General features: G+C 41.2%; 1 protein-coding gene across 1 annotated transcript in view; it reads right to left on the reverse strand.

The window, feature by feature from the left end:
• grxcr1a (glutaredoxin and cysteine rich domain containing 1 a) overlaps positions 1-23879 on the reverse strand; it is a 95675-nt gene extending 71796 nt beyond the window's left edge. Inside the window, exon 1 of the mRNA XM_043692026.1 lies at positions 23466-23879. Coding sequence (XP_043547961.1) covers positions 23466-23876 — 411 coding nt within the window. The 5' untranslated portion in view covers positions 23877-23879. The remainder of the gene's footprint in view (positions 1-23465) is intronic.
• Positions 23880-24133: the final 254 nt, after the last annotated feature.

Consider the following 24133-nt stretch of genomic DNA (forward strand, 5'->3'; position numbering starts at 1 on the left):
CGAACTGCTGGACCCTCGCAGGGCTGAGGTAGCTGTCTGGCTCCACGCTGCAGACATTTCCCTGCTCTGGTGTCTTCGGGTCGGGACCAGGGTTCGCACAGTCCCGTTCTCTGTCTGACAGGGGGGCTGTCAGAGGATCGCTGCTCCCAGTTACCTGGAGCTGTGGGGCGGTGGGTATCTCCATGTTCTCACCGGGTGGGGAGTAGTCTCTACCAACCCCCTCAAAGGGTTCATCATTTCCTGTTTGGGGGGTGCTGCCCTCCTTTCTCCCCGCGGCACTCTGTCTCTTGCTCTGGTGCCGATCCTCCTTACGCCCGTCTCACCATCTGAAGAGCTGGTTGTATCCTCCTCGTGCAGGTGTCATTTCTCCCTTTGCTGGGTGGCTTTGGGCGCCTGGCCAGGTTTCCTCTTCCTGTTTTTTACAGGAATCCACTCCTCTGCCTCCTTGGTTTGCTCCTCCTCCATTTCCTCTGTCTGTCCTGTGGGAGCTTGGATTGGCTGCTGCACCTCCCCGCTGGCTGCCATCTGTTCTGCTCCATCTTTGTGGGTGCCCCCAGACACCGTTACCCTGCTGGTTAGTGGTACCTTGCTGGCCTTTTGCGGTCCATGGCTCACATTGCCACTTCCAGCCATCTGTGCGTAGGTGGTGGCCCTTGTCTTGGGCAGGCCCTGTACATGTGGCCCACCTCTCCACACAGATTGCAGTTCTTGGCCTCTTTGCATTCCTTGATTGGGTGACCCTCCTGCTTGTAGTTCCAACAAATGGTGACCTTACAGTCTGCCGCCATGTGGCCTGACCTCTCACAGGTTTGGCACACTTTCGGCTGCCCTGCATACGTGGGCTCCCTCTGATTGCAAAGCTGCAGGGTGGGTGGAGGATGTTCCCACTGGCATCGACCCTCAGGGTTACCCTGACCTGCCGTTTGCTTGTCCAGATCTCGAAAGGGTCAACCACATCGGTGCTTTCTCCCTCAACCTGGACGTACCTTCTCAGGAAGGTCAGGACGTCAGCTGCTGGGACGTGAGGATTGTACATATGAATCATAACCACCCGACTCCTCTGTGCAGGAAGCACACACAACGGGACCGCTGACAAGATGGAGAACAGAGGCTCCCCTTCCTTCTCCTTGAAGACCTTCAGGAGCTGCTAGCGCTGCTTCACACTCCTGAAGGTCCTGAAGGGAAATCCTTGCAGGCAGTACTACGTCTGCTGCATCAATCCGCAGCACTCCAGCAAAATCTTCTCAACAAACACCGTCCGATCGACAGGTGTACAATCCTCCACTTTCTTCACAGTCACTTGGACTGTGTTGCGAATGCCCTGGCCTGGGCTGCCGGCTGTTGCTGAGGCCATAGCTCCGAGGTTGGCTGGTCCCTGAATTGGCGTTAGGCTGAAGCCAGCATGAAGATCCACCAAGAGCAGGTCAGCACAACCAAACGATCTTCCAACCTCCAATCACGATCCAGCAATGATCTCCACGAACTCTGATGACTCGAAGCTCCACACTTGATCCTGGTATCTCCCCTGCCAGGTATTGAATTAGAAGATCAGCCACAATCTAGTTGATTGACGGAGCAGGCTCACAGGCTGAATAGCATACTGCTATTTGATTTCCTACCTTCCCCTGAACCACCTCATGGCTCACTTTACTGAATATCATTTACAAATGTTTTGTCCCAATTTGCAAGTCTTTTTACATCTTCCAGTATTCTGGTGCAAGATTTCACTTTAATTATGATTATTGTATCCAATTTAATATTACTGGTAAATGTTGACACCATGGGTGAACAATTCATTTGGTTAGACATGTTTCTTCTCCAAGGGCAGACTATGCTGCTGGCCATTACCTGTGCACCTCACATGGGAACCTTCAATGATATAAATGAGGAAGCACAGCGGGTAATAGCCAGTGACATTGTCTGCTCTGGAAAAATTGATATGCTTTGCGCAACACCATTTTGAAATAGCTCTTAGTAAAGTAATTTTTATATAATAAAAATGGCACTAACATGGATCACTGGAAGCACCACTTCCACTTTCTGTCAGTCTGACAAGTTTCATATTTTCAGTTTACTGTTTTGTAGCTATCTTATCGATGATACTGTTACCTGGTCCCTAAGTCCTCCCTTTGTTATAAAAGTTATTTATATTGCACTTCTTCAAAATTAACTTCAGAATACACATTTTTGAAATCCACAAATTTGCTATTGTGTACTTTCAGATGTTTACAAAGGATTCAAGAAGCTTGATTGACATACGTAATTTGTAGATCTAGTTAAAGCTTTTAACTGTTTGAATTGACCTGGTCATTGGCTCTTGTCCTTCAGACTGGATGTCAGACCAACTTTGTCAAAGTCCTGCACCTACTTTCATGATGGCATGGTTGGACATATGTGAGATGTCCAATACCTTTGTAGAATAAGGTTAAAATGCATAATGAATCCATAACTCCTCAATTTATTGTTTGCTGCAATACATTAAGGCAGCCATTGACTTACCTGCCGACATCAACACTGAAATTTGTTTAGCGAAGATCTTCTCATTCCTCAGACTGCATGCTTCCATCAATCTGACAGAGGCACTAGCTGCCACAACCAGGAAGACATCTAGACTACAGCAAACAAAACCTTATGTGCCACCAATAAATTTGATCTCCAAGTCAGCATCTCCAAGGCCAAGATTGTGCTTCAGCCGGCACTACAACATCCTGTGAAGCGAGATGCCATTAATGGCAACCATCTCCAAGTTGTAGAAAATTTCTCATATTTTGGTAATATGTTCCTTAAAAGCCATCAGTGCTCAGAAAGCATATTCTACCTTTGGCTGACATTAAGATTGCGCCTGGGAACAAATTAGCATTAAGCTGATGACTAAAATCAAACTCTATGAGGCCATTGAGCTTATGTTGTATGGAGTAGAGGGCCTACTACTGGTACTAAAACCAAGCTCCACAGTGCTTCTACCAAAAACACCAAAGGTCCATTCTGAGAATTCAATGGCAAGGTGCAATAGGAGAAGTGTTCAATGTATTCCACAAGTAATCTAACCAATTCATTTTTAGCAATTTTTGTCAATGGAAATCCAATCATTTTTAAGCTAGATACTGGATCAACTGTTACTATACCAGAACATATACTGGGAGAATAAACAGGAGTTACAGCCTACAACAGTGTAATGACATTGTCCAGAAGGTATTGGTCTCAAGTGACATTCTTGTCCACTGCTCCATTGTTCCTAACCATCTTAGATCTCTATATAACACCTTCCCATGCAATCACAGAAGGTGTAACACTTATCCGGTCACCTCCTCTCCCCTCCCTTTCCAAGGTCCTAAACATAACTTCCAGGTGAAGCAGTGTACTTTTCACAATACTTGGTGCATGTTTAAATCAAATTAAATCAAGTGAAATGTTAGTTTTCCTTGCAGTCTGTAGTATTTGCTGCTCACAGTGTGTTCTCTGATTTGTGAGACCAAATGCTGAATTGGTAATAACTTAGCAGAACACCTCCACTCTCTCCCTAAAAATAATCCTGACTTTCCATTTGTCTTCCATTTCAATAGACCACCTCACCCCCATGCTAATATATCAGTCCAGGTGTTTCAGCAAAGCTCAGCACAAGCTGGCGAAACAATGTATCATTTTCCCCTTAGCCACTGTGCAGCCTCTGGGACCTAACACTTAATTCAACAACTTCCAAGCATGACTTCTGACCTTCATTTTCACTACCCTCCCAGCTGTGACCTTTCTTTTGTATCTGGCTTTGCTCTTATTGTCCTTTTCACATCAATCATTTAGACCTATTTTACACTTCATCATCCTACGGCGCCATTAGCACTCTCCCTGTCTTTTGCTCTGGACAACCACACCAACCTTTTCATTCACTCCTCCTACCCTCCTGTCAAGTATAGAAAAAAACATCAGCTTTGGACGTATTGGACTCCGAACATTAACTCTGTTTCTCTTTCCACAGATGCTGTCAGACCTATTGCTTTTCTCCAGGACTAACTGTGTTATTTCAAATTTCCAGCATCAGCAGTGTTTTGCTTTTATTTTATGTTCATATGTTAGCAATGGTTGGCATTGCGTGCTCATACAACTCACCAACTCCTTAAACACGCTATCCATTGCTCAGCACCGTATGAGTCATTCCTCAAAACACATAGGCTACTTCCATACACGTCTCTCTGCTTACCTGGTAGCATGTTTAAATTTACACAACACCATGTTATAGTTTAATAGCTTTATTGGGAAGTACAAGCTTTCGAAGCACTGCTCCTTCATCAGGTCGCTAATGCAACAGAATCATAAGACACAGAATTTATAGTTAAAGATCATAGTGTCATGCAACTGATACAATATATTGAATAAACCTAGATTGCTGTTAAGTCATTCATCTCTTAGAAAGGGGTTATAGATTTCGATTCATTAATATGCAATTCCCAGAATTTCTTTCAAGTCGCATTCCCGAGATAACTTAAGGTTTTATAAAAAAGAAGGTGCTATCTCAGCTGAGACAATGCATTAAAGGTGTGAGGTTAGAGTCTGTCTGTTTTCCAACCTTGAGTCAGACTGGTTCTACTTCCAAAGTAGGAATTTATAAAATGTCACATGGATTGACTGCCTGCAGATTGTGTGCTTTTTAAGCAAAATGGAATGTATCTGCAAATACAATTCTGCAAATGCAAATTCATCCCAAAGGCTTATTGGTGTGTGTGTGCACATGCATGTAAGGGAGAGAGAGAGAGAGAAGAGGAGGAGAGATGAAAAGGGAGAGGGGGAGAGGGACATGGAGAGGGAGAGAGAGAGAGTGAGAAATTGTTTGTGTGTGTGTTTGGGGTGGGGAATGTGTATTGGGTATGTACGTGCATGCTTGGTATAGTGTGTGCTTGAACGTGACGGTGTATAAGCATGTAATAGTGTGTGTGCGTGGGTGTGAGTTTGGGGGGTATATGTGGGTGTATCTGAGAGAGCATGTGTGTATGAGAGAGGGTCTGCATGAGTATGTAAAGATATGTGTGTGTGAGAGAGTGTATAGTGTAGTGGGGTCACCTGTTGTGTAACATGAACCCCAGTTCCTGGCTGTGGCCATCCTCATGGGTATTGAACTTGGCTATCAACCTGTGCTCAGCCACTCTGCATTATTTTATATCCGAAAATCCACCTTGGAGGGCTGTTACCCAAAGGTCCGAGGCCGAATGTTCCTGACCACTAAAGTGCTCCCAGCTTGGGAGGGAACACCTCTGTCTGGTGATTGTTGTGCGGTGTCTGTTCATCCATTGTCATAACATCTGCTTAGTCTCGCCAATGTACTTTACCTTGGGGCATCATTGCCTGCAACATATGAGATAGACAACATTAGCTGAGTCACATGAGTATCTACTACACACATGGTGGGTGGTGTCCCCACGTGTAATGGTTGTATCTGTGTCGACACTCTGACACGTCTTGCAGTGGTTGCCATGGCAGGATTTCACGGTGTTGTGATCGATGTTGTCCTGAAAGATGAAAGTCTTGACAGCAATCTAGGTTTGTTCAATATATCATATCAGTTGCATGACATAATGACCTTATGTTATAAATTCTGTGTTTTATGATCCTGCCCCACTAGCTACCTGATGAAGGAGCAGCACTCTGAAAGCTAGTACTTCCAAACAAACCTGGTGGACTATAACCTGGTGTGTGATCTTTAACTTTGTCCACCCCGGCCCAACACCTGCACCTCCTCATCATGGCTACCTGGTACTCAACTCAGAAGCAGTGCAAACAATTTTCTGTACATTTCTTTCATCCTGCATAATGCTTACACTTTTGCCAACAATGTCTCCTTGTGCACACTTGCTTCTTTTGCTCAGTATGCACGGAATGCAGGGTACTAATCTGCCTAAAACCCCACCATAACCACTTTAAAGGCACACACTAACCTCAGTTTTCTGACGGGGCAAGCTTGTATACAACCGAAGAGAGTGTGGAATAATCAAGGTGCTGCAGCCTTAAGAGGCGACACTGAAACGTGAACAGCCCTACCTGGAGCAGAACATTTCCTTAGACATTAATTCTGGTTTTACATGTTCACATTAGGACAATGACCTTTGACATCTTTTTCTTTTTTTCTGGCATCCTTGTAACAACCATTCCTTATGCACCCAAATATTGCTGCTGCTTCCCCTCCACCAGAATGGAACATTCATTTTCAGAAAAAGAATACTGCCATATGCTATTAACCTTCCTGAACATAAGAACATAAGAAATAGGAGAAGGTGTAGGCCATCTGGCCCGTTGAGCCTCCTCCACAATTCAATAAGATCATGATTGATCTATTTGTGGATTCACTTACCTGCCCACTTACCATAACTCTTCATTCCTTTACTGATCAAAAATTTATCTTGGCCTTAATAACATGCAATGAGATAGCTTCAAGTGCTTCACTGGGCAGGGAATTGCACAAATTCACAGTTCTTTGGGAGAAGAAGTTCCTCCTCAACCAGTCCCAAGTCTGCTCTCCTTTATTTTGAGTCTATGCCTCTCCAGTTCTAGTTCCACTTGTCAGTGCAAACAACATCCCTGCTTCTATCCTATCTATTCCCTTCATAATTTTATATTTTGATAAGATCCCCCCTCATTCTTCTCAATTCCAATCAGTATAATCCCAGTCTATTCAATCTCTCCTCATAAACCAACTCTCTCAGCTCCAGAATTAACCTAGTGAACCTCTTCTGCACTCCCTCTAGTGCCAGTACATCCTTTCTCAAGTAAGGAGACCAAACCTGTACACAGTACTGTAGGTATGGCCTCAGCAGCTGCAGCATAACCTCCCTATTTTAAAACTCCATTTCTCTAGCAACAAAGGACAATATTTCATTTGCCTTCTTAATTACGTGCTGCACCGAAAAACCAACCTTGTGTGATTTATGAACAAGGACAAGGTCCTTCAGCATACCAGCATGCTGCAATTTTTCACCATTTAATAATCATCCATTTTACTGTTATTCCTACCAAAATTGATAACCTCACATTTAGCAACATTGTACTCCATCTGCCTGACCCTTGCCCACTCACTTAATGTATTGTATCCCTCTGCAGACTTTGTGACCCCTGCACACTTTGCTCTATCATTCACCTTCGTGTCTGCTGTGAATTTTGACACACTACACGTGCTTCTGAGATTGACTAGATGTTACAAACAAGAAAATCAGTGATCTGGATACAAAACAGCTAAGACATACAACTGTCAACTAATCAGAACAGTTGAAATTGTAACCAACAAATATCTATTTAAATATTACTAGAATTGTAATTTCTCACAATGAGACAGAAAAAATCAAAACCACAACACCAATTTGGACCCTCTCCCTTGGAGAGACATAGTTGCAGTAAATGATTAGATTATTCCACTATCTCACATTGTGTCCTACAAGCAACTGGTGAAAGGACGGGTGAAACAAAACCACCATGGGACTCACCATCTGTTCCTTCGATATTTAGCCAGACAGCTAACATAAACTATATAAACAACTCATTTTGTAGCATGTCACCAAGTAAGTAAGTAATTCCACAAATTGAGGGAGTAAATATTTCAGGCTAACCGTTGGTGAAAGTGAAATATGTATGATTTCCTCTGGACTATGAGGAAATTCGTATGCAAAGTTTTCCCATCGTGTTATCAAAGGTTTATCATCATGGTATCTTTCAAAGATGGAGGTGTTAAGTGGAGTGCTCCAGAGCTGCTTGCTGGACCCAACATGTAAAATTGACAGGATATCTTAAGCAAGAGCTGAAAATGTGTTGCTGGAAAAGCACAGCAGGTCAGGCAGCATCCAAGGAACAGGAGAATCGATGTTTCGGGCATGAGCCCTTCTTCAGGAATTATCTTATTCCTGGATAGGAAGATAGGAATTATCCTATCTTAAGCAAGAAGCAGGTTCAGTGTGGACATCAAATAAGAGTGAATACTGAACTCAAACAAAAACAGTCAAGATCTTACAGAAAGATCTCAGCAGGATTTGCAACTCAATTTATCAGTGGCAAAGAATGTTTTAATTGAATAAAGATGAGTTACTTTGTATTAGAAATAAAGTAGGTGAAATTTTATTTGGCTCATAAGAGGCCAGAGTGTTAGCTGACTTTGTCATTCATCAGGCTTGACAATGAGACAATAAACTAAGAAAATAGAATGTTGCAGGAAAATGCCAAATCAACTGAATTCAAGCTGCAGAGATCATGTTAAAGGTGCATAGTCTATTAACCAGCCCACACATAGCACAGAATTCTATCACCTTCATTTTTATAATGCCAGCCTAAAAGATTTCCAGGTGCTGATGTTCAAGGTCCATCCACTCACCCGACATTCTCAGTGATTATCTTTAGGTGCCCAACCCAGTTAAGAACTGTAGGTGAACTCCACAAATGGGAAAACCATTGAGAGCTCCCAAGTCTGTGGCTGATGGCAGATCCCATTGAGAAAGATAGGTGCTGGAGCTGTAACTGGGGAAACATGAGACCATTCCAATATGGAGATGCCCAGCAAAGTATTTTGAATATGTAAAAGTAAAACTGTGTCACAGCTCCAAGATCTTCATTGTTATGGGGAGTAGGGGGCTCTCAATGTGCCTCAGGAATGCCACATTCAGCACACATCAGGTTTTGACCTAATTCAGACACCAGGTCAAAATTGGACTTCTATGTCAGAGCATTAAATAATAAAATGATTTTGCTTGTTCAAGGTCTCATTATAAAGAGATAGTTCTGCAATATTTAGTAAAGCAATGAAAACAAACCCTAAATACTCACACCGACTACATCATGGCAATACAGCAAAGGTTTAGGGTCGTGAAAGGAAAGTTTAAAAAATAGGAAAACACTTATAACATCTGCAGGACATCTTAATGGATTAAAAAATCAGTGGGCAGATTGGTTTTATCAAATGTTTCAATAACTTAAGATTGAGATTGCGTAGATATTTATAGGCTTCTTATCTGTCCAAATACATGTGAGAGTATAAAATAAAGTTAGATTGCTTTGGAGAGTGATAAATAATGTAAGGTAGATGAATGCAGCAGCCAAACCGTGCACTAAATTCTACCCACAACAATAAGATAAAAGCCCAGGTAACCAGTTCCAGTAACATTGGTTGATTGGCCAGGACACCATCAGCACTTCTTGGGTTATACTTCAAATACTGTCATGGGATCTGAAAAATCACTTCAATGTTCATCCAACAGATTCAACCTTCAGTTATGCATTAATCTCACAATACTGTGTTGTATTAGTTTAATTATGTCTGGAGTTTCTGCAATGTGTTGTGCAGTCTATAAAGCTTAACTTACCCAAAATCACCAAAACCAACATAGTATTCCTGAATTTTAAGCAGATGATATATCAAGCACAAACATATTTCTGTGATTTTTTTCCACGATATTTTGAACGTATCCCTCTAGAAACTAGTCAATACAACTATGCAAATTTCTGCTAACTGCATTCATTTGTAGGCCTTTAAAAATGAACTATATTTTCTGGTTTAGACACTTATATGCAAGCTTTGAAATACAATTTTGTTTTAATTTACTGAGGAAATGGTTTCGGAACATCAATTAACCAACAAATGAGAAATTAGCTTCTGAACACTAAACTAACTAGTATATGGTTCAGCAAGCTATTTTTGAAAGAAATTTTCAGTTATTTAAAATCAGATTTTTATTTATTCATGGAATGTCATCATCACTGACTAGGCCAATATTTATTGACCATCACTAATTGGCCTTCAGAAGACAGAGGTGAGCTGTCTTCTTAAACATGTTGTATTCCTTGAGATGTTGAAGCACACACAATGCTGTTAGCGAGGGTGTGCCAGGATCTTGACCCAGCAACACTGAAAGAAAGGCATTATAATTTCAAGTCAGAATGGTGTGACATGGAGCGTAACTCGCAATTGATGGTGTTCCTAAATATCTATTGCCCTATTCCTTTTAAATGGAAGATAACATGTGCTTGGAAGGTGCAGTTGGAGAGGCTGGGTAAGTTACTGCAATGCAACTTATGGTAGCGTTTATAGCTGCCCTGTGCACCTGTGGTGAAGGGAAGGGGTGTTGAAGGTAGATGTTTGGGTTCTAATCAAGTGGGCTGCCTTTTCCTCAAATGATGTTGACTTTCTTGAGTGTTGTTGGAGCTGCACCTATCCAGGCAAGTAGAAACTATTCCATTACATTGTGCCTTATAAGAGCATACAAACAAAATGCAGGAGTCAGACCTTCAGCCTGTTGAGTCTGCTCCATCATTCATAAAAATTCATGACTAATCTAATCACAACCAAAACTCCACAGTCCCATCTACCTTCAATAAGCTTTCACCACCTTGCATATCAATAACCTGCTCCCACTGCCTTTTCAGCGTTAATTCCAAAAACTCACCTTTATTGATTTTTTTTGGCTTATCTCTGTTTTAAATGGATGATTTCTTACCTTTAAACAGTGATCCCTACTTCTGAAACTGAAGAAGAAAAATTCTTTCCATTCTACCCTGTCACGATTCCTCAAGATCTTATATGTTTCAGTTAAGTCACCTTTCATTTTCTAAACTCCAGCAGATTCATATCTAACCTTAACAATTTTTCTTTTTAAGAAAACTCATCCATTCCAAGTATTAGTCTGGGAAACCTTCTGTAAGCCTCTTCCAACCCATCACCTCCTTTCAGGAATAGGAGTGGGCTCGACAATGCTTCAGATGTTTTCTCACTGCTATAACTGAGTCATAACCTCTACATTTTATATTCAATCCTCCTCATCATAAACGTAAATGGTGGACAAGATTTAGAATAACAGAAGGTGAAATACTTGCCACAAGATACCCAGCCTCTGAACTGTTCTTACAACCATTGCATATATATGGCTGGTTCATTTCAGTTTCAGGTCAATGATAACTCCCAGTATGTTGGTATTGGCAGATATAATAAGGTGATACTGCTGAATATAAAATCATGATGTTGAAATTCTCTCTTGTTGGAGATGGTCATTTCCTGGAAGTTATGAGGTACTAATGTTACTTACAGAATTAAAGATTGATGAATTTCCATATTTACTGTTATAGATGTATTTGTGACTTTACTTGATAGGAAACAGTCATCAATTCAGAGGTGCTGGTGTATGCTAATTTCATCAGCATACACTGATTGCAGCACGGATGATATCTGCACTGGCTCAACTGCATTCATCAGTTGGATAATTGCCACATACCCAAAGACCTTCCTATTCAGTTAACTAATCAATAGGTCACAACCTCCTGAATGTCCATTCCTCTGTTATCAGGAAACCAGCAAGCAGATATGATCATGGTGGATGTTCCTACTAAAACTGGGAGATAATTGATGACAGCCATGGGCTCTGGAGACTGAGTGCCTGGAGGGGCATTGGAAGAAGTGAGAGAAATGAAAAGCTCATCTGGCCAAGAGAAAAGGCTTATGGAAAACTGATACCAGAGAATCAAGGAGCTTCTCAGTCCACTGTCCTCCTCTGCTGCAGATACATAGATGATCATGGCAGAATAGTACTCATGAGCTACATCAGGTAATGTTTAAGCATTACTATGACCGCCACCACATAACCATCACATTATAAGATTAAAGATCGCCACTGCTACTCCTGGACAAGTAGATTTATTTAAGAATTAATTAGCTATTTTAACAGATGACATAATACTTAATACTCTGCAAAGATGAACTAAAATTGTTTGACTCTCACCGTCGCATTTTTAAACAAATTCTTTTGAATGCAAGTGTTATGCCAATTAAACATCAATAAAATATTATTTTTTATTTCTAAATCAAGGTTTTTTTTTAATTCTTTCATGGTACATTTCATTGCTGGCTAGCCCAGCATTTATCGCCCATCTCAACTGAGTGATGATGTGTGTTTTTGAACTATTTCAGTCCACCTGGTGTGGGTAGACCAACAGTGCAGTTTGAGGAGTAGTCCCATTTCAGAAAATACCTGAATGCTTTCTGGCTTTGAAAATCCGGTCCCATAAAAATTACCATCAGGGTAAAGCAGAAGAGTTGAAACCTCGAGGGGGATCTGGAGAGAGGCATTTGCAATTCACATCGCAAGAGATAAATCCTCCAGCTGCCTTTCACAAAAAGGTTGTTTTTCTGGGGAACCAGAATTCCATCCATTGCAGGACCGCACAATGCACTTCTGAAAATGGTACTCCTTGTATGCATTTTGCAGCTTCCTGAGTGTGACAGGTATGCTTGGTGCACTTCAGTACAGCAGACAGTGACTGTGCAAAGCAAGGACTATCCCAATCCCCACAAGTTTGGTGGTATTAGCAGGAGGCCACAGACATATAGCTCCCTGGGACTTATACCAACCTCCTTACACCAGTGGGTTTTCAGAGTTTCTGTAGACCTGTCTACAAAGTCACCTTCAAGCTATTCAAGATTGCATGTTCAGCATTTTGAACATCCTATTACAGAGCACTTGCATTAGAAATTTGGGAAACAGCATCTCAAGGGCCATATTTTTATTCTAATCAGACATTTTGACATCTTAAAACAGGATGTGTAGATATTTTTAGTTGTCTGGCTTTTTAATAACCTAAGTGCATAATATGAAATTACAAGAATATGAATTAATATCATGGTTCCGGCACATTGCTTTACCATTAACCTGCCTTCATAATGCTATCTCTGCTTGAGCTCTTTTCTATCTGCCACATTTGAAATGCCTTTTACTTTCCAGAGTCAGGAAGTTAAAAATTTAGGCTGATGCTGCTGAAGTTATGATACCATATTTTATTTTTAAAGAATGACATAAGACTATTCTCAAGACTAAGTGGATGAGGAAATTAATCATCTTCAACAGCAGGTAATGAACTGTGCAAATGATATGTTGCTGTGAAAATTAAATAACTGTGTGTTTCCAACATCAATGGTGCAAACTAGAAAAAAGATGCATGAATGAGATGTGGTTCATCCAGTGTCACTTGTGCCTATGCCAATAGAGGATGTCCAACATATGTAGACGTATTTATCCAGTTAATTTATCACTTACATGACATTTTCACATGACACATGGAAGCTCAGGGGGCACAGATATTGAAAATGTGTGCATCAAACTAACATTTTCTATATAGATATGACATGAGAAATAGAAATTCACTTTGAATCATTACTAACAAGTTAAGTTCAGGCCACTTTCTGGTGAGGTTCTTGCAATGTTACATCAATGATGATCTCTCACATACACAGTCCTCGAACTTGACAGCCAACCCACCTGATTAAAATTTAAACCAAAGCCTATCCACTATCCACATGGCACAAGTCAGGAGTGTGATGGAATACTCCTCACTTTCCTGGATGAGTGCAACTCCAGCAACACAGCAGCAGTGAATACATGTACAAGATGCACTGCAGAAATTTACCAAAGATGCTCAGGCAGCACCTTCTAAACTCACAACCACTTCAATCTGGAAGATGATGGGAGAACCACCATCTGCAAGTATCCATCCAAGCCACTCACCATCCTGACTTAGAAATATATCACTATTCCTTCACTGTTGCTGGGTCAAAATCCTTGAATTCCCTCCCTAAGGTCTTTATGGGTCACCTACAGAACATGGACTGCAGCAGTTCAAGAAGGCAGCTCACTATCATCTTCTCAAGGGCAACGAGGGATGGGCAATAAATGCTGGCCAGACAGTGACTCTCGCATTCCAGAAATTATTTTTTAAAAACTCTGCACCAGCTCCTGTAAAAGCTGCCATCATCAGTATTTCTTAAATATTATGAAGTTTTCAGCCTTTAGCATCCTTACAGGCAGTGTGTTCAGACCCCCACTACCCTCTGACTGAGAAATCCTTCCTCATGTCACTCTAAGCCTTCTGCCCCTTACCTTACATCCATGCCCCTGGTGATTTGTCCCACCACCAAGGGGAAAAGTTCCTCCATGTCTATCCTATTTATGCCCCTCATAATTTTGTACATCTCAATCATGTCTCCCCTCTGCTCCAAGGAAAACAATCCCAGTCTATCCAATCTCTTTTCATAACTAAAATTCTCTAGGCCAGGCAACATCCTGATAAATCTTCTCGGCATAACCTCCATTACAGTCACATCCATCTGATAATGTGGATTCCACAACTACGCACAAATCTCTAGCTATTGTCATACAGTTTTGTACAGTTCCAGCTACACATCCTTGCTCTCAAATTCTATACCTCAGCTAATAAAGGCACGCAAAACTTTCATAGATTAGGAGTGACTTCCGTGCTTGAGAATCTCACAATCAAACCAGCTATTATTCCCTTAACATCATTCTTCACACACTCCCCTTTTTTTTCCCTACTTCTCCATCTCCTGCTCTTTACAGAATGCTGACCTTGACCCACCAGTATAAGGCAGAGTGCAGGGGCGCTAGGGCTGTTGCTTGGCATGCCCTTGCCAACATCCCATCTTTAGGACGATAGCATGAACACATTCATGGATGAAGAAAATTATTGTGAAGGTTATTGATATTCAAATAACACCATAATAGATTAACTTTTAAAAATATGACCAATAATCATGATATATATTGGTAAAAAAACAACAAAGTCCAGTTTTCTCTCATGGCTTTTGTGTCCCTGCCCCTTTAATGGTGCTGCTGCCTTTAAGGACCAAACTATCCATTTCTACCCATTGAAACACTACCAACAGTGCCTGATGTGTCCCAGCGTATTAATGAGTCAGCAGGATACCCCAGCAACCAGCTTATAGCACATGGGAGAGGTTATGGAGAGTGCACTGAGGTCACCTTGTTCCCACTCAGTTTATAAAGGAACATTACGCTGACAGAAACCTACTCTAGGTGTTTCCTGTCTGTGAGTAAGCCATTTTGTTAATACCATCATGAATTAGTGACTGACTTTTTTGAAACTCCAGACTCTCTCAATTGTTTTCTGGAAAAAGCAACAGAAGTTTCAGCTCTTCAAATGTTAAAGGATCACATGCTCCAACGTTTCAGCCTTTGTCAATGCTGATTGCAAGCTGCACATTCACAAAGCACATATTGTTGAATGCAGTGAGCTAAATATATGCAGACACAGACCACATTTTTGATTCTGAGAGCGTGCAGTAAAATTTCCTAAAACAAATATTTTACTGAAACTATACTTTGGACGTGCTTTCCACAAACAGATTAAATGGGTTCATTAACAAACCACATGGTGCAATGTCTATTTGCCAATTTTCCATAATCAAATGGCAAGATATTTACATTTTTCATCATATATATTTACAAGTTTAGGTAGGCTTTTCCCATAAAGTATTGTCACATGGATGTTTACAATTCCAAACTCTGACATTAACTTTCTTTACAGGAAGTTATGTTTTTGCACATGAAATTAATGCTATGCCTGAGATATTTTAATTTGATGATGTAATTAATCTAGTGAGTGATGAGAACTAATAAACCATCATGCCAGGTGAGAGAGTTCATAAAGTAAGTGACCTGCCCCAGCTTCCAGACCATTTCAAGCTGTCTCCCGTATTAAGTTAAATCAAATAAAGCATCTAAAAGCCATCCCAACCATAAGTCCTTAACTGCACAAATAATAGCCACTTAAAGTTTTCATTCTCTCTGCAATACAATTTTCCATATGAAGGGGAAAGCAGTGGCAATTTGGGAAACATCCATTTCACTGGACAGGAAAATCGATTAATCCTTTAGAAATCTGCTGCGCCCATCGAGGCAACTCATAGAACAGGAATAGGCCCTTCAGCCCTTCAGCCCATCATGCTTGTGCTAACCATGGTGCTATACTAATCCCATCTGCCTACACATGGTCCATATCTGTCTATTCCCTGCATGTCTGTCTGTCTAAAAGCTTCTGCAACGTTGCTAATATATCTACTTCTACCACTTCCCTAGCAGCTCATTTCGGGCACTTACTACCTTCTGTGTAAAAAATTGTCCCTGCATATCTCCTTTAAACTTTCCTCCTCTCACCTTAAACCAATGCCCCTGGTATTTTACATTTCTACCCTGGGAGAAAGACTCCAACTATTGACCCTATCTATGCCTCTCATTAATTTATATACTCACATCCTCAAAGAACTCAATAAGATTTGTGAGGCATGACCTGCCCCTCACAAAGCCGTGTTGACTGCATTTAATCAAGCCATGCTTTTCCAGATGGTCATAAATCCTATCCCTCAGAATCCTTTCTAACACCTTGCAGACAACAGACGTGAGCCTTACTGGTCTGTAATTGCCGGGGATTTCCCTATTTCCTTTTTTGAAGAGAGGAATTACATTTGCCTCTCTCCAGTCCTCAGGTGCGATTCCAGTGGAGAGCGAGGATGCAAAGATCTTCGCAAGTGGCGAAGCAATTGCATTTCTCATTTCCCAAAACAGCCGAGGACAAATCTGGTCCGGGCCTGGCGACTTGTCAATCTTAATGTTTGACAAAATTTTCAGCACATCAGCTTCCTCTATCTCTATCCATTCCAGCATGCACACCCCCTCTTCAAAGATTTCATTCACTACAAAGTTTGTTTCTTTCGTAAAGACAGAAGCAAAAAACTCATTTAGGGCTTCCCCTACCTCCTCAGACTCCACACACAAGTTCTTTATGCTATCCCTGATCAGCCCTACTCTTTCTTTGACCATTCTCTTATTCTTTACATAAGTGTAAAATGCCTTTGTGTTCTCCCTAATCCGTTCTGCCAAGCCTTTCTCGTGCCCCCTCCTGCAGTGCTGGGCAGAAAGGTGGCAAATGGAGTTCAATGTAGGTAAGTGTGAGGTGATTCACTTTGGTAAGAGTAACAAAAAGACGGGGTACTAGGCTAATGGTCGGATACTTGGTAGTGTGGATGAGCAGAGGGATCTTGGTGTCCATGTACACAGATCTCTGAAAGTTGCCACCCAGGTAAATAGTGCGGTGAAGAAGGTATATGGCGTACTGGCTTTTATTGGTAGAGGAGTTGAGTTCCGGAGCGCTGAGGTCATGTTGCAGTTGTATAAGACTCTGGTGCGGCCACATCTGGAGTATTGTGTGCAGTTTTGGTCGCCATACTATAGGAAGGATGTGGAGGCACTGGAACGGGTGCAGAGGAGGTTTACCAGGATGTTGCCTGGTATGGTAGGAAGATCGTATGAGGAAAGGCTGAGGCACTTGGGGCTGTTTTCATTGGAGAAAAGAAGGTTTAGGGGTGACTTGATAGAGGTGTACAAGATGATTAGGGGTTTAGATAGGGTTGACCATGAGAACCTTTTTCCACGTATGGAGTCAGCTATTACGAGGGGGCATAGCTTTAAATTAAGGGGTGGTAGGTATAGGACAGATGTTAGGGGTAGATTCTTTACTCAGCGAGTCGTGAGTTCATGGAATGCCCTGCCAGTAGCAGTGGTGGACTCTCCCTCTTTATGGGCATTTAAATGGGCATTGGATAGGCATATGGAGGATAGTGGGCTAGTGTGGGTTCGGTGGGCTTGGATCGGCGCAACATCGAGGGCCAAAGGGCCTGTACTGTGCTGTATTTTTCTATGTTCTATGTCTATAGTGCCTTTACCATGGAACAATTGCTCCCAGTCCATGCTTCCTAACTCATGTCTAATCGCATCATAGTTTCCTCTTCCCCAATTAAATATCCTCCCATTTTGCCTAATCCTCTCCTTCTCCACTGCAAGGCATTTGATAAGGTTCCCCATGGTAGTCTCATTCAGAACGTCAGGAGGAATGGGATACAGGGGAACTTAGCTGTCTGGATACAGAATTGGCTGGCGAACAGAAGACAGCGAGTGATAGTAGAAGGAAAATATTCTGCCTGGAAGTCAGTGGTGAGTGGTGTTCCACAGGGCTCTGTCCTTTGGCCTCTACTGTTTGTAATTTTTATTAATGACTTGAATGAGGGGATTGAAGGATGGGTCAGCAAGTTTGCAGACGACACAAAGGTTAGAGATGTCATTGACAGTTTAGAGGGCTGTTGTAGGCTGCAGCGGAACATTGACAAGATGCAGCAATGAGCTGAGAGGTGGCAGATGGAGTTCAACCTGGATAAATGCGAGGTGATGCATTTTGGAAGGTCGAATTTGAAAGCTGAGTACAGGATTAAGGATAGGATTCTTGGCAGTGTGGAGGAACTGAGGGATCTTGGGGTGCAGGTACATAGATCCCTTAAAATGGCCACCCAAATGAACAGGGTTGTTAAGAAAGCATATGGTGATAATTACTGTTGCCCAACTTTATTATAGGAACAACATTTGTTATTCTCCAGTCTTCAGGGACCTCACCTATATCTAAAAAGGATAAAAAGATTTCTGTCAAGGCTCCAGTAATCTCCTCCCTTGCCTCCCTCAGTATCCTGGGATAGATCCAATAAAGCCCTGGAGACTTGTCTACCTTAATGTATTTCAAGACACCCAAAACCTCCCCTTCCTTATTATCGATATGCCTTAGAATATCAAAACAACCCCTCTCTAGACTAATCATCATCCATGTCCTTCTTCTTGGTGAATACCAATGTGAAGTACTCATTATAGACCTCACCCACTTCCTCTGGCTCCACTCAAAAATTGCCTCCTTTGAAATGAGTGGATGACCTTTTCTCTAGTTACCCTCTTGCTCCTAATGTCCATGTAAAATGCCTAGGGATTCTCCTTAATCTCAAATGGCAATGACATTTCATAGCTCCTTCTAGACCTTGTAATTTCTTGTTTAAATTCTTTTCTGCTTCCTTTATACACCTCAAGGGCTTTGTTTGATATCTGTTTTGTAAATCTTACAAATTTTCCTTTTTCTTTTTGACTGGAAGTTCAATATCTGTTGTCATCCAAGGTTCCTGCATCTTGTCATCCTTATCCTTCATCCTCACATGAACATGCTGGTCCTGAACTCTGATCAACTGGCCCACATGTCAGATGTTGATTTATCTTCAAACAGCTGCCCCCAGTCCAATTTCATATCCAGTTCCTGCCTAATACTGTTGGAATTAGCCTTCGCACAATTTAGCAATTTCACCCGAAGACCAGTCTTATCCTTTTCCATGACAATCTTAAAGCTTACAGAAATATGATCACTGTCCCCAGAATACTCCCCCACTGAAAATTTGATCCCCTGGCCAGATTCATTTCCCAATACAAGGTCTAATACAGTCCCTTTCCCAGTTGGATGATCTCCAAATTGTTTCAGGAAACTCTCCCGCATGAACCTCACAAATTCAGCCCTATCCAAATCCTTAGTCCTACGGAAGTCCCAGTCAATATTGGGGAAATTAAAATCACCCACTAGCACAACCTTGTTTTTTTATTTTACATTTTGCATGAACCGCTAACATATCTATTTCTCTATCTCCTGCTGGCTTTTTGGAGGTTTATAGTGTAACCCCATTATAACGATTGCACCTTTCTTAATCCTGAGTTCTACCCATAATGGTTTACTGGATAAACCATCCAAGATGTCCTCTCTTAGTGCAGCTGTTTTCCAAAATTAGTAATGAAACTCCTCCCCCACTTTTACATCCCTCTCTTTCTCGTCTGAAACAACTAAACGCTGAAATGTTGAGCTGCCAGTCCTACCCTTCTCTCAACTAAGTTTCTGTAATGGCTTCTACATCATAATCCCATGTACTAATCCAGGCTCTACGCTTATCTGCTTTATCTGTTATACTCCTTGCTTTAAAATGAATTTGCTTCAGGCCACTAGTTCCACTATGTTTATTAACCTGGCCCTGCCTGTTCTTCCTTGTTAGACTTATTTGACTGAATATCTCTCTTCTCTTCAAACACTTCACAGGCTGACATACTGCTCTAGTTCCCACCCACCTGCCACACTAGTTTAAACCCTCCCGAGTGGCACTAGTAAACCTTCCTGCCAGTGTATTGGCGCTCCTCTATCCTTCTTGTACAAGTCCCACCTGACCTGGAATTGATTCTAATGATCCAGATTGCTGAATCCCTCCCTTCTACCCCAGTTCTTTAGCCACACTTACAACTGTACTATCATCTTATTTCTGCCCTAACTAGCATGTGGCACAGGGAATAATCCCAAGATTACAACCCTAGTGGTCCTGCTTTTCAACTTCCTACCCCCTCACTCCCTAAATTCCCTTTGCAGGACCTCAACTCTCTTTCTTCCTATGTCATTAGAACCAATATGGGGCTGCTCACCCTCCCAGTTCAGAATATACTGTGCCTCCTTAGAGACACCCTTGACCTTGGCACCAGGAAGTTAACACACAGTCCTGGAGTCTTGCTTGCAGCCACAGAAATGCCTGTCTATGCCCCTGACTATAGAGTCCTACATCATTATTGCTCACCTACACTTTGGCCCCCCCATCTGTACAACAGAGTCATTTGTGGTGCCGCTGATCTGGCTGCTGCTGCTGCCTTCCCCTGAGAGGCCAACAGTATTTAAAATGGTAATTTGTCTGAGAAGGTAATGGACACAGTGGACTCCTGCACTGCCTATCCACACTTACTGGACTTCCTGGTGGTCACCCAATTCTTCTGTGTTTGTGTCGCCCTTACTGGTGGTGTGACCAATTCACCAAATGTGCTATCCTCAGCATTATGGATGCTCCTTAATGAGTCCATCCCGGATCCATGAGATCCATCAGAACCTGCAGCTGAACATCCATCCTGCATACATTGGTTACCATGGAGACTGGAAATGTTCCTGATTTCCGACATATTGTAGGAAGACCATTCCACGGGACTGAGTTCTCCTGTCATTGTGATCCTTTCCAACTACAGACAATAATCTAGGAACCAATTACACAGCATTACCCACTGCACACAAAAATCAAATTTCTCACTCTTACACTCAGTTCCTAACAAACTACAAATGACAAAAGTCAGTACTTTATACTCTAACTCTCCCCAAGCACTACTCACTTAGTCTGTCAACCTGGTTCCTAAGCAGCTAAGCTTACATCACTTTTTACATTGTGATGTCACCTCCGGAACTCTGCCTCTGGATTTAGCTCCATTCCCATTGCCGAAGCTCTGACAGTCCTCAGTCCCACTCCAACTGACCTCACTCCTCAGAATTTATCTGGTAGCTCATGTTGCTGTTTACCCCTGTTTACATCCTGTGCTCTGTTGCCTCAACCCTCACCACTCGCACCTTACTTTCTTCATGCACTGCAGTCTGTCAAACGGGCCCAAGCAAAATCCCTGAAATTGGAAATCCAGAGCTATCTTCTGCTTCATGGATTGCTGGTCATCCTTGCTGTGGTCACTACTCAATTCTGGCCCTGCTGTGACTGAACTAATCAGCTAGCAGCTCTCTATTGCCTAGGATCTCCTTCCTGACATGGGCAGAATGCCCAAAATTTACTACTACAGGTCAGTGCAGTGCTGACAGACTTTTTGGTCTGGGATGGTAATCCATAACTCTATAAAGTGCATCCTGTGATTTGACAATCTGATATGTTCTTCATCACCAGAGAGTACACTGAATGTTCCTGTTCTTCAGTTGACTGTTGAGAAAGTCATTCATGAGATGGTACATTTTTGGGTCAAATTGGATAACTGACTAAACAATACATAGCAACAGATAGTGATTAACAATAGTATTCCAATAAACATAAATGGCAAGAATTAATAGACCATTGTTGATCACATTACTTTCAAATAATCTTCAAGAGGAGCATTTATACAACAGAATATACAATTTTATAGCCAAAAGCAGAAAGTACCCAGAAAATACAAATATTCAAACACATCTCTGACGAGTTTGCCAGTGGGCAGATATATTGCAAATAAAATTCAACACTGGGACATGTAACATAATGCAATTAGTATTAAGGAAATAAAGATATTAACAAATTAAGTCTACATTGTTCAACAAGAGGATAAACACGAAAATATTCAAGAGTCATTCTTGAGCAAAAAATAGTAGCAGTTACAAACAAAGTGTTAAAAGGGTCCATAGAATTTAAGTCAAAGAAATTGTTCATCTCAGATTTAAAGTCATCTGCTGATGCTTTTGCTGTAGTGACGGTAAGACTGGCAGCTTCATGGTCACCATTCATGAATTGCTATCTGGAAGCAATATTATACTTAAGGACTGAGTTTAATTGTGTTTGTAGGAGGAAGAAGGAAGCACCTTGAAAAGTAAGAGTGACACAATAATTTAAAGTAGCAAATCTAGTTAATGAAACCATGAAAAGTGCAGACTTAGGGTTACTTCTCGTGGAAGGGAATTAAAACAAATAATGGTGAGCATATGGAATTCCCACCATAGTTGAGATGAATAACATAGAAGTATAAAGCATGTGAAGAGAAACCAGATAAATAGATAGGAGTGAAAAGAATAAAAAGATATGCTAATAGGATGAGATGAAGGCAGATATTATGAGGGTCATGTCCAACATAAACACATGCATTGACAAGATGCGGTACACTGTTAAACCTACATAATTCAATGTAATGTTTTACACCACCCAGTGTACCTATGTCATGCTCACAAGTTATAAGGCTGGACATTATTCAGGAATTCAGCTTAAACCTTTCATATAGTATCCCTGGTCTGTACATCTAACAAAATGCCCAAATGAAACAGAAGGAATGTGCTACACATACGTAATGAGGCTATAAATGATGGAAAGTACTTAGTAAGGGATAACATATTTCAGATGTTTGCATTTTGACAGAGGAGCTATGATGCAAAGCAAACTGGGAAATAATTACAAGGCACATTTACAAAGTGGGTTCATACAAATTTGAAATTAAAGAATCAAAGGTCATGTTTATGAAATAAAAGAAGCCTTTTATTAAATTTAACTTCGGAAAGTGAATTTCATCCTAGGCCGGCCTGACTTATATTAATCCTACAGCTCACAAAGGCCTATCCAGATGAATAAAATATTAAAGATGTGATCAGATGTGGTCAGACAATTTAGTATAATGAGTACTTTCAGACCATAAGAAACTAAGTTATTGCAATTGAAAATGTACAGTCTACTTACAAAGGAAAGGATATAAATGTCAACCTTTACATAATTCATTAAGTGGAAATTCACAAGTGCATCAGTTGCCAACATTAACTTTCTTAATACCTGCATGGTCAAGACTATGGACTGGCAACAGAGGACCTTTGACAATGTTGCATCATTGTTTGCTGCAACAAGAAATAAACAAGATCATCCAAACTGCGGTGAGAGTCATCTATTTATGCACATCATTGTGAATAAAATTAGATTCCTACCAAACACAAGCATTGTGGGGAGAAGCAAATTGCAAACAAAAATCCAATGTACTTAATTATAATAGGGCCACCGGATAACTGCAATTCAAATTTAATTTAAAATTTGAATAAGATGTGAACATCACCTCAATTTTCATATTGATTTTCAGACTTCTGAAACACTATTGCATGACAGCAGATATTTTGATACAGCAAATATGAAGAAAAATCAGAAGCTCGCCATGTTAATTACCATTACAAGAAATGGAATGCTCATTGGGAAAATCTTTATATTTTTGACATACCTGAACAGCACCATTTGATAAATTACCGAAAAGTGCTTGCCCAGCACTGACTTTATGTTTGACCCCTCTCACTGTACCATTTTTACTTAAGATATTAATTCTCTTTCTAAAGATTCCTCTGTCTTTGGTGGCATTTGCCAACAGAAGCAAGTCATCACATTCACTTTCACTGCCATCAGTTTCCAAAGCGAAATGCTGCCCATTATATCCATTCACTTCGCTGTGGCTACTGCATTGCTCTGTCTCAGAATTGCTGGCACATTCTGACACTTGGGAGTTCACCAGGTTTCCATCGGTATACACTTCTTTCAGCACTCGTCCACTGTTTGCAGAAGATACTCGAAACCTGACTTTTTTCTGTTGTCGCTCCCCGTCTGTCTTCACTAAGCCGATGAGTCTAGTTTTCTCCATTGGAGAGTGAATTTCACATTGTCTTTTCACAAAAATCCTTCTGCAGCCTGTTCAAATTGAATATGAAACCTTCTTACATATGTACGTAGATATTTCATATATATTGCAGTACCATCAAAATTTAAGAGTGTGAAGGGCAACAAGTCAGCACTAATCCTCATAGAGTCTTACTTTAATAATGCATAACATTACATCATAGCTGCCTTTATATTAGTAATAGGTAAAGTGATACAAATGATTAAATATTTTATCACCAT

This window comes from Chiloscyllium plagiosum, chromosome 1, assembly GCF_004010195.1.
Source record: "Chiloscyllium plagiosum isolate BGI_BamShark_2017 chromosome 1, ASM401019v2, whole genome shotgun sequence".
NCBI lineage: Eukaryota > Metazoa > Chordata > Chondrichthyes > Orectolobiformes > Hemiscylliidae > Chiloscyllium > Chiloscyllium plagiosum.